At 33.3% G+C, this 11,874-nt stretch overlaps 2 protein-coding genes across 2 annotated transcripts in view; one reads left to right on the top strand and one right to left on the bottom strand.

Annotated features, from left to right (window-relative positions):
* Positions 1-3,706, top strand: part of LOC107696446 (plakophilin-1-like) — a 16,392-nt gene extending 12,686 nt beyond the window's left edge. The window contains exons 10-13 of the mRNA XM_016496777.1: positions 192-345; positions 634-829; positions 1,187-1,271; positions 3,096-3,706. Coding sequence (XP_016352263.1) covers positions 192-345; positions 634-829; positions 1,187-1,271; positions 3,096-3,170 — 510 coding nt within the window. The 3' untranslated portion in view covers positions 3,171-3,706. The remainder of the gene's footprint in view (positions 1-191; positions 346-633; positions 830-1,186; positions 1,272-3,095) is intronic.
* LOC107696448 (troponin T, cardiac muscle isoforms-like) overlaps positions 3,597-11,874 on the bottom strand; it is an 11,947-nt gene continuing 3,669 nt past the window's right edge. Inside the window, exons 4-14 of the mRNA XM_016496778.1 lie at positions 11,423-11,470; positions 11,048-11,074; positions 10,866-10,887; positions 10,664-10,724; positions 10,179-10,295; positions 9,119-9,196; positions 8,704-8,811; positions 8,514-8,626; positions 7,847-7,937; positions 7,557-7,597; positions 3,597-4,294 (exon numbers count right to left, since the gene is read on the bottom strand). Coding sequence (XP_016352264.1) covers positions 4,255-4,294; positions 7,557-7,597; positions 7,847-7,937; positions 8,514-8,626; positions 8,704-8,811; positions 9,119-9,196; positions 10,179-10,295; positions 10,664-10,724; positions 10,866-10,887; positions 11,048-11,074; positions 11,423-11,470 — 746 coding nt within the window. The 3' untranslated portion in view covers positions 3,597-4,254. The remainder of the gene's footprint in view (positions 4,295-7,556; positions 7,598-7,846; positions 7,938-8,513; positions 8,627-8,703; positions 8,812-9,118; positions 9,197-10,178; positions 10,296-10,663; positions 10,725-10,865; positions 10,888-11,047; positions 11,075-11,422; positions 11,471-11,874) is intronic.

The following is an 11,874-nucleotide window of genomic DNA, read 5'->3' as shown; positions in this document are numbered from 1 at the left end:
CTTAATTTTAATTTAATTACTTTTTTTTTTTAGCATCTATATTTTCATGGGTTGCACTCAAATATTTTATTTAATTTCATTATGATAATTATTATGATTAAATAATGTTTTGTATATTAAACATAATTTAATTATTTTATTTTCCCGAAAATTCCCGATAAATCACTGTGCTCCATGTCTTGTGTTTTTAGGTATCGAATGTATTGAGTCATACAATCGTCCAGAAGCTCAACGGTCTTAAGTACATCAGTCCATTGTTGCAATCGACCAATCCCGCTCTACAGAATAGCGCAGTCGCGCTGCTCGGGAATCTGTCCAGATCCACACGTACAAACAAAACCATGGGTAAGCGAATGTGTGCCATCACTCAAGTATAAGACAACTTAACTTTGTAGTGTTATTGTTTTGAGGAGTTACATAATGGTTGAAGGTCTGTGAGGTTCTCTGTTTTGACTGCTTGTTTTTGTATCACTTCAGACTGCATATGATTAATGTTGCGGTTTTTGTCTCGTTTTTTAATTGTGTCCTGTCTGATTTAGTATTGTTTTTGCCATAGGGTTGTGTTATTAGCATGGTGTTTTTGATATAGCGTGTGTTTTGTGGTTGTTCTGATGAATGTTTTTGCTCGTGAAGCTCGTCAGACTCTCCCGCAGCTGGTCGGGTTCCTGAACTCAGGGCTCACGAAGGGCGACTCCTCGCCTGAATACGACAGCACCATGGCCACAGCTCTTCACAGCGCACATGCCCTGATGAAGGCCGACCCTGAGATCGGCAAGAGTCTGCTGAACAACAGCCTGATCAACTCCCTCAACAACATGAGTCTCAATCTGTGAGTGCGCACTTCCTTCTGTTCATTCAGCTTAGTGAACAAACAGGCTTATTCTTGATATATGAATCAGACTACTTGAATTAACAAGGCAAAAGAAAATAGAAGGTATTTCACCTTGTTTTGTATTTTTCTTTGAAATAGTTTTTTTTGTATTTCTGTGCCAAAGCAGCTGAAGAAAACTGAAAGATAAAGAATAAAAAGAAAAGAAAAAATAATTAATAAGAAATGTTAAGAATTTATAATAACATTATTACGAGCAATACTTTTATCTATTTTAATTAAAAATATATTTTAACATTTTATTTTATATGTATTTTTTCCAATGCTAAATGTTTGTAATTTCTTGTAATATATCAGGGGTCTGCCGAAGTCCAGCACTGCAGCAGGAGTTCTTCTTCACAGTCTGTGGTCAGAAAAGAATATTCAGAGTTACCTTAAAAGGGTAAGACTGCAAACATAACCAATATTTGCTAGAAAGATTTTCCTAATACAAATAAAAGTACTTGGAATCGAAAATAAAGTTCCTCAGTGGTTCTTTGCAGCAGAGAATCCAAGGTTCTTGAGCTGCTACATGGTTTTTTGGAAATGTAAAAGGTTCTCGATGTTTCATTATAGGTTCTTCAGACCAGTGTTTTAGTTTATTGATTTATTTATATAGTGCTTTATACAATACAGATTGTTTTAAAGCAGCTTCACATTAATAAACAGGAAAATAACAGTGTAAATGTTGTAAAAGTCATCAATTATGAAACAAAAACTCAGTTTCAGCTATAAGCAGCTCTACAGAAGATAATAATGTCATTATTTGGCTCAGTTTCGATGCTGCAAATTTTGTTATTTTTGAAAAGAGTTCAATTCAGCTGTAAGCAGCTCTGCAGCAGACAATAGTGTCATTTATTTATTTTTTATTCATTTTAATTCATTAAGAATTTAATTTAATTAATTTTATAATTATTAAACCTTTTTTTTTCATGCTCTAAAGAAGATAATAATGTAATTATTCAGCTCAAGTCATTCAATGTAGATTTAATTCAATCCTGTACAGTCAGAATGTTGGTAAGTTGGTGTCTTGATCCAGTTCAATTCAGTTCAGATTTTTGCAAAATAAATCTTCAAAATAAAAAATGCAAAATAATGTATAATTATAATTTAGTTCATAATAATTATGAGCAATATTTTTTATCTATTTTTATAAAAATTTTATTCTATTTAATGTAATTTCAGCTTTAAAAAGACAGTAGTAGTGTCTATTTATATAGTGCTTTATACAATACAGATTGTTTTAAAGCAGCTTCACATTAATAAACAGGAAAATAACAGTGTAAATGTTGTAAAAGTCATCAATTATGAAACAAAAACTCAGTTTCAGCTATAAGCAGCTCTACAGAAGATAATAATGTCATTATTTGGCTCAGTTTCGATGCTGCAAATTTTGTTATTTTTGAAAAGAGTTCAATTCAGCTGTAAGCAGCTCTGCAGCAGACAATAGTGTCATTTATTTATTTTTTATTCATTTTAATTCATTAAGAATTTAATTTAATTAATTTTATAATTATTAAACCTTTTTTTTTCATGCTCTAAAGAAGATAATAATGTAATTATTCAGCTCAAGTCATTTAATGTTGATTCAGTTGAGTTTCATAACTCTTGCAAAGTTAATCAGTGCATTTAAATAAATATTACTGAAAATTCATTTTCTTTTAAACTCCATCTGAGCAAGCCAAAGGCGACAGTGTGGCAAGAAAATACCTTTTTGGTACCTTATTTTAGGTGTGGATACATAAGAAAAAATGTATGGTTTTCCACCAAAATAGCTGGTGATGAGTGCATGGAATCATATGTCTCATTCCTGAGGCTGCTTGTGGAAAATTAGTGTGTGTGCGTGTGTGCGCGCGTGCGTGCGTGCGTGTGTGTGTGTGTCAGACGGTTGAGGATTTTGGGTGTGGTGCGGAGAACTAACCGTGAGGTGTGTGAATGCTTAAGGGTGAAAACCAACCACACCTCTCCATACCGACCCTGCAGTCGCGGTGGAGACGGGTGGCTTTCTTTGTGTGTCTAGATGACCTGAAGATTCTAACCTCACTGGTTTCACTCAGTGATCAGACTCAGATCATGTCATTCTAGCTGTAAAGTCAGATTTTATATAATCATACTGTAAATCGGTATATACTGGTGTGAGGTCATGTTTACTTGTATTTAATATTGAGTTGTGTTATATATTCACAGTAAAATAGCTAACCTGTGTGTTTGTGTGTTCATCTTGCAGCAAGGCATGAATAAGAAATCCTTTGTGAATGACATAACGTCGGCAGCTTTCAAATCTCTTCAAGTGGTCGACTAAGAGAAGCACTTTACAAACAAACTGCATTTTAATTGCATTGCATTTAAATTTTGGTGAAGTATTGCAGAGGAAATGTAAGAATGAGCTTTTATTTCTTTTGGGGCGGTAGATGCTTTTTGTAACGATGCATAACAAATGCAATGACAAAAACATGATTTTTTTTTTAGTTCTATTTCTCAAGACCATAGTGTTTTCATTCAGTTAAGATGATTTATATGTCTTTGTTTGTCTCTATAATGTGTTCTAAAATGCAAATGATTTTATGAAAGTGTTACAGGTTGTTTGCGCAAATTTAAGATATTTTATATTACACTGTATGATGTATTATAAATCAAGTTATATAATATCAGACAATATAAATATATACGTATGTCATTCAGTCATTGAGTAATCAATTCTAAGAAGTTTCTGTGGCTCATTTTGACATTTGTTCACCATTACATATGTTGTGGTTGTTGCGTTAGGGGTTTGGATCAATTTGTATGTTTCAGCTCACAGCGACTTCAAGCAAAGTTTCAATAAAGTTTTCAACCGCACTAGTCTGTGTCACGATTTACTTTTAAATATTCATAACCTTTACCAAATCCATGCAAAAAGAAAGACAAACACTGGGACATACTAAAGCATATGCTGTTAGTCTGAAAACTCATTTAGTCTAACATACTTTATTAAAAAATATTGTAATCATTTACAATCATGCATGCAAATCTCTGAAAATGCATGCGACGTTTTTCGATTTCAATTATATCTTTGCTTTCAATTTACATATTATGATTCACTAACATTAAATCAACAAGATGATAATCATAAATGACAGCTGTACACATCGTGGCACTTTGCATATTATGACATGCATATAATTAACAGAAAAGTCATTAATTTCATATGACATATGTGAACTTATATACTAGTCTCTTAAAAACCAACTTCACTGTTTCATCTTTCATTCAGATGGCTGTTTTTATTCTTTGTAGCGCTTCAAAAAACATTAAATAAGAGGATCAGAATATATAACTGTATTAAAGCATATTATTTATGCAAATATCCGTGTGGTTGAGGTTGCTGGTGTCTCTGTGAAGCTGCTTTATTTTCGTAGTCCTCTCTTACTCCTAGAGCCTTTGGTACTAAGAGAGAGAAAAAATATATTTTTTAAATACATTTGTGATTACGTAAATCATCAGTGAACAATTATATGCTTGCATTTTTTAAATACTTGTTTTTAGATCAGAACAGACCTGTGACCTATTTTATGGTCATGGCCCACAATAATTTGTTGCTGGACTTCAATGGCTTTAGCCTCAGTCTTTTTAGATCTGTTTATATCCTTTATTTTTAAGAATATTGCATGACATAAACTATACCCTAGTACACTAGGTGTTAACAAAATCCATGTTCTTTTATTTACCGGCCTCGGATTAGTCTTATTTTGTACAGGCATATGTTGTCTTAATCTCTTGCCGTAGCGATGTCAGGCCAGATCAAATCTCCCATTCTTCTAGTGCTTAAAACGGGATCTTCCAGGAGCCCTGGGTCTGTCTGACCCCCCTATAACTTCCCCTTTAACCCTTGAACAGCTGCCGGATCGGTGTTCCTTCTCTGTGTGCCCTGGAGAGCCTGTGAATGGCGATCCCTCGGATAAATCATCTTGAAACAGAATTTACAGTATCATAACTATAGTGATCTACAAAAATCCTTACATATTCTCGTAGATGAGCTAGCTGATGGAACATCCCAGCTGTGTTACGGCTCAGTTCAGTACAGGTTATATTAGCCATAACAGCTCAGCAAGTCTGTACAGATTTGGCATGAGTCAGGCAGGAGTGTTTGGCGAGAGATGTATCACCTATCCGACACACACTGGGTTTGACTTGAGGGTTTTGTTAAGTCCGCTGAATGACGGGATCAAGCGCTGGTTTGGAATAGCAGCTCTGTTGTTTATTTTATGCTGATGGTAGTCTATTATTAAACCACCTGACTTCCACATAGCTTAGTGTTGAGCAGCTGTTCACATGCTTATAAAAAATGCCATATGTATACTACCAGATGTATTTTACAATCAAATAAGTCCCATATACAAGGTAAAAAGCAAAAATGTGTATTAACTTGAATTTCTTTTGCATTAAATGAGTGTCTTTATTTATTTTGTAATATTAAACCAGTCTACTTTGATTAATATATGTTTATGTTGACCATTTTTTGCAGTATATACTGTTATATTTTGCATACAAAAATGTTATATAAAAACATGGTGATACCATGGTTTTGGGCACTAACAAAATGGTATTTTTAAATACTATATATGGTATATACATACGATCCGTTGTTTGCTCCTTATTTTCCTGATTATTAAATAATTTTTGTTGCATTAGCTTAATATCGTCATATTAAATTATATATATATTTTTTTTTAATAAAACAAGTGATTTTATATCAATAAACTTTTAAGTTACCTGAAAAAATGTTATGGTGTATTTTTTTTATATTTTGCATAAAAAAATATAAAAACACGGTAACACCATGTTTTTGGACACTGGCAGGATAGTAATACCATGGTATTTTTTTAAAGTATTATTTCAATACCATATTTTATATGAATATGATAATTCGGTGGAATTGTTTGTAATTGTTTTTGCAATTGCAATTGTTTCCTGATTATTAACTTGTTTTTTTTTTTCATTAGCTGAATTGCATCAGATTGATTCAGTAATATTAGGTTATATTTCTTACTTGAATTAAACCAGTTATTTTAGATGAATACATTTTTAAGTTATCAGACAAAACATTTTTACAGGGTATATTTTTATATTTTGCATAAAAATATGTCATATAAAAAGATGTTAATACCATGTTTTTGGACACTAGCATGATGGTATTTTTTGAAGTACCTTACAGTGCTTTATTACAGTTCAGGTATTAAATGATCATTTTGATAATTTAATATTTTGATTAAATAATTTAATTGATCATTTAATATCAGATTTTTCATTTGTATTTTAAATGGACAACAAATAGTGTATATTTTTAATTTTCCATAAAAATATATGAAATCGAAACATGATAATACCATGTTTTTGGACACTAGTATTATGTAGTATTCTTTGAAGTATCTTACAGTACCTTTAAACACCATATGGTGTATAAATATGATCATTCAATACTATGGTGTATGTCAAAATACCAGGGTATTACCATGTGCTACTGATACTCAACCATGCTTCTTTTTCTGTTTACTTGCAATGTACAGTACACAATCCTTCAGCTATCTGTTTATTTCCTTTTGCGTGGCCTTAGGTTCTGGATGAAGGTTGTGCTAGAACAAAGCAGCAACTGTTATTCCGCACAGAGAGTTCTGGAAACATGATGCTATGTTAGATTAGCCTCGCGGCATTACGCGTCTTAGCTTGGTCTTTACCAAGGCCTTTCACACACTGAGGTCAATACTGTGTGTTATTTCAGGACTACTGCTCATCATTATTCACATCTGAGCTGAAGGTAACATGTTTTATTGTTCAACAGTTGCTCGATATTTGATATTTAACACCTGGAGGGGCTACACATGTTTTTGGCGGCGTTGACGCAGTTGAATGGGGCCCAAATCTGTTGTTTTTTTCTTCCTCATGTAATGACTATCACTTTGAAATCAATTTGAGCTGCCTTCATAAATATCAGATTTTGTGTAACATGACTCCAGAGCAATTTTAATGACAATCTAACTAGACTAACTATCTATTTACTGCTGGGGTGAATCATACAATAATTTATGAATTGCACTATATGAGGTATTGTGTTTACAATATTAATCCACATGTACACTTCCATGCAAGATTTTTTTTAAAGAAATGAATACTTCAGCAAGCATGCATTAAACTGATCAAAAGTGACAGTAAAGGCATTTATACTGTAACACAAGATTTCTATTTCAAATAAATGCTGTTCTGTTGAACTTTCTTTTCATCAAAGAATCCTGAAAAAAATATGTTCCACAAAAATATTAAGGATCGTGTGAGACTGAAGACTGGAGTAATGATGCTGAAAATTCAGCTTTGCATCACAGAAATAAATGACATTTTAAAGTATATTTCAATAGAAAACAGTTATTTTAAATTGTAATGTTATTTCACAATATTATTGTTTTTACTGTATTTTTGATCAAATTACATTTTTCAAAAACAGAAAAAATCCCCAACTTTTGAATGCTAGTGTACATTTCTTCTAATATTGACAAAAATATGATGATTAGTGTCTAAAATGTGAGCCAAATTTAATAGGTCATGTGAACCTCACAAAATTAAAGGAGAAAGTGTCAATTCTGACACTTTGGTTTGTTGCATGAACCTAGCTTTTGATAATGCATCAATCAATCAGGTCCATTTCACAGCAACTTACTTTTTCTGATGGTCGCTGACACGATTCCTAAGGACGGTGATCTATGAGACAGAAAACCACACGTATGAATCAGTCTCGGTGAATCATCGCCGCACAGCTTTGCTTCCTTCTCATGTCAATCAAGCGGCATCTTTGGGAACCGGCCCGGATGATTGTTCTGCCAAGTCTGTGCTGGGTGTGATTGCATGTGTGTGTAATTGATAGTTGTACTGTACTGTACATCCCATAAACTCATCTTCTCCAAATGTTAGGACTCCTCTGACATCATTTTAGGCTTTGTGAAACCTCACCTCGTATTTCTGGCACATGTATCTGTATTGCAGCTCAAACTTCTCGGCTTCAAGTTGGCGCATCGACTTCCAGAGTTCATTCGCGGTTTCTCTGCATAAAAGCACATGAGGAACATGATTAACCAGTTCATGAATGTGAAGCAACAGCCTGTGGCTTCATGTCACGGTGCTACTAGACTATTTGTGACCCTGGACCACAAAAGCAGTCTTAAGTCACTGGGGTATATTTGTAGCAATAGCCAAAAATACACTGTATGGGTCAAAATGATTGATTTTTCTTTTATGCCAAAAATCATTAGGATATTAAATAAAGATCATGTTCCATGAAGATATTTTGTAAATTTCCTACTCTAAATATATTTAAACTTAATTTTTGATTAGTAATATGCATTGCTAAGAACTTAATTTGGACAACTTTAAAGGCGATTTTCTCAGTATTTTGATTTTTGTGCACGCTCAGATTCCAGATTCTCAAATAGTTGTATCTCGGCCAAATATTGTTCTATCCTAACAAACCATACATCAATGGAAAGCTTATTTATGTAGCCTTCAGATGATGTATACATCTCAATTTTGAAAAATTGACCCTTATGACTGGTTTTGTGGTCCAGGGTCACATTTCATACTGGCAGAGGTATGTGCCGTCGTGTTTGTAAAGCTCCTTCACCTGAGTTTATCAGCGCTCAGGTTTTCGACGTTCAGTTCCTTACGGCGTTCACTAAGAATCGTTTTTTTCTTCTCCCTCTCTGTTTGCTTCTTAGGCCCACCCCTTTTATCTGTCTGTCAATCAAAACACAACAGAAAACAAGCATTTGTAGTGGCTGTGCACCGTGACCTTTGACCTCTGAGCTCATTACCCTCTGCATGAATCCCGTGTACTGGAAGCTCGTGAGAACCTTCTTCTTCTTAGCATCATCATCGGCCTTCCTCTTAGCCTCTTCCTCCTCTTTTCGTGCCTTTTCCTCCTGAAAGAAATTGATGGCTATCTGTAATTTGAATGTGTGAGACCTCCGGTGTCATTAGCTTCCAGCTATTACAGCAAAAACAGATTGTTATGCTGCTTGATATTGCAAAGTATTATTTGTTATTATTATATATTAATTTATTATCCTAATCATAAACGCAAATAGATTTTTAACTGCGCTTTGTTAATCATCTAGTCATTAACCTGTATCAGCTACTGAATCTGAAGTCAGAAGTCTCGCACATTCAAAGAAAAGAGCATTTTTCTGCCTTGTAAAATAAGGAGGACATCCACTTCACTGAACTTACGGCTAGTTTGTTTTGCCGCTCTTTCTCGCGCTCTGTCCGGATCCGGTGCTGCTCCGCTCGTTCTGCCCTGCGGTGCTCCTGATGGTCACAACACATAGACAACCTGTTTGAAGATGAACTAATCATATTTAGCACATCTGAAAGCTTTGAAACATACTCAGAGTTTAGTTTGAGGCACTTACAGTATCAGTTGGAATAGAAGATTTTTACTGTTTTTGAAAGAAGTCTCTTTTGCTCACCAAGGCTGCATTTATTTGATCAAAAATACAGTAAAAACAGTCATATTTGCTGCTCAAGAAATATTATTATTATTATTATTATTATCAATGATGAAAACAGTTGTGCTGCTTCATATTTTAGTGGAAACTGGATTTTTTTGATGAACAAAAATCTTTTGTAACATTATAAATGTCTTTACTGTCACTTTTTTTCAGTTTAATACCTCCTTGATGAGTAAAAGTACTAATTTCTTAAAAAATTGTACTGATCCCAAAATTTTCAATGGTCATGTATCGCGGTTTCCATGCAGATCTATTTAGTGATCATTTATGTCACATCAAATGCACTCAGATGAACACAATCATTTCCAGAAAACTCACGTGTAGTTTGATGTAGTTAGCCACACATTCATAATTCACAATTTACACAATACACAAACATTGACTGTAGTATATTTTGCACTGTTTTCTATAGTTTTTTATGTTCCCTATACAGTCATGCCTTTATTTGAAAGTATGTATTCATGTAGTCAACAGTTTGGCTCTCTAAAATTAGTCTCAGTCCTGCAGGAAAGAGCAGAGTAAAGCAAGCATGAGTTTCCATGCTGGTTATGCCAGGTTTGTTGCTAGTCTAGCTGGTAGACCAGTATAGTCCTGCTGTTCACCAACAAAGCCTAGCTGGTCAGTATAGCATTTTTCAGCAGGGTGATTTCAACAAGATGTTCACTTGTTTTATTATAGTTGCAGCAGTGAGGGTTAATTTATTCGTTCTGTAATGTATGACAATAATTATGAAGAAATGTATTTAATTTATTATTTAAGATTTTTGTCAAATGTCTTACGATCCTTTGGGTGAGGTTGATTAGCTCCTCTTCTTCTTTCTTTCTGCTCTCAAAGTGAGCCTCGATGAGCGTCTGTAGCTCCGTCAGGTCTTTCTCCATGCGTTTGCGGTGAATATCCTGAGGATGTGGTTTTGAAGGTAATTATGTAATAGTGGTAATGTACAGTACAGTACAAACTACTCATAGCACATGTTTTATGACAGTGCAGGTCATATAACACTGTTTAGTTTAGAAACAGAAAGTTCAGAGTGATTTATTGGCATGACAGTTAACATTTGTAAAGCATTTGCTGCTGACAAGGACAACAGTGCAACGCAAAAATGCAGTGGTAAACAAATTAATGCAATGTAAATAAATGAAGGAAGTGTATACTACAATAATTAAATGAAATATGATGCACAATTAAATTAAATTAAATTAAATTAAATTAAATTAAAATAAAATAAAATAAAATAAAATAAAATAAAATAAAATAAAATACTCACATCAAAATCAACTTTCTCTCCATCAGGAATTTTAGGAGGCACCAAAGCTGGCACAAAGGGTCTAATAATCAACAACAATGCATTAGTATTTTTTTTCATACTAATGGTCTTACATTTGGAAATATATAGTTATGTATTATACTTTATATATAACCTATTTTATTTATAATTTATTTCACAGAAATTTGAAAGTTTCACTAACTTATGCTTTGGTTTTGTTTCTCCTGCATCATCCAGTTGGCAAGACGGTAAAGAAAAAATACAAATGTATAATTTAGTTGCTGATGATTTTATTGTTGTTTCTTTTAAAGGGGGTCAAAGGTCGCCAGGGTTCAGTTTCTAGAGTGAAACCAGTTTTGAGTGAGTCTGATGTTATCACTTTACCTTCTTCCCCAGGTTCCTCAGCAGCATCTAAATAAGAAAAGACAGTCATGTCAGCTATGACAGCAATGTGAAGATCCACAGGATTGACACAAGACAAAGGAAATACAGAAAAAGCCCTGAAGAAAAAGGTATTTTGTCTAAACCGTTTTAAAAAAAAAACAAAATCTGGGTATTTCAGGTTAAGAAAGTCTGGAAGTGCTTGAAACTTCTTGAATATGATAGATGTAGTCCATTAAGCTGACAATAGCTGACATTGTTCTAAATGTGTCACTCTTCGTTTAATCAGTGACTTTGTGAAAGTATAATTATTGGGTGTTGTTGATCGTATTATAAGCGCTTGCTGAATAATCCCATATTTTATTTTTATTTTTTTACCTGCATGATGTGGATTGGGTGTTTGCTTCCCACTGGCCTCTACAAGCCCTAAAAAATAACACATAAACAGTAGGATTTACCCAAAAACACATTATGATCATTTTGAAGTCTTGCCCTATGTATCATTATACACGATTTGTGTGCATTACTTATCAATATTAACCCTAAGTAATTATAAGAAAACATGATGTAGGATTTACTTTGAACCGGTTTTTAAACAAATCGAATTAAAGTACAAAGCCTGAAATAGTATTTTCTTGTAAAATGCTCTCCAATAATCTTTGTTTTATTTACAGTTTTACTAGTGAAGTAATATGTTATTTATAATTATAAATATTTCACTTGTATTTATATTAACACCAAGGACCAAACCTGCAGAAATGAAAAATAAATAAATAAATAAATATATATATATATATATATATATATATATATATATATATATATATATA

The sequence above is a fragment of the Sinocyclocheilus anshuiensis genome, unplaced genomic scaffold, assembly GCF_001515605.1.
Source record: "Sinocyclocheilus anshuiensis isolate Anshui unplaced genomic scaffold, SAMN03320099.WGS_v1.1 scaffold522, whole genome shotgun sequence".
Taxonomy (NCBI): Eukaryota; Metazoa; Chordata; class Actinopteri; order Cypriniformes; family Cyprinidae; genus Sinocyclocheilus; species Sinocyclocheilus anshuiensis.
The sequence above is the reverse complement of the archived record's forward strand: the minus strand, read 5'-3'. Positions and strand labels throughout refer to the sequence as shown.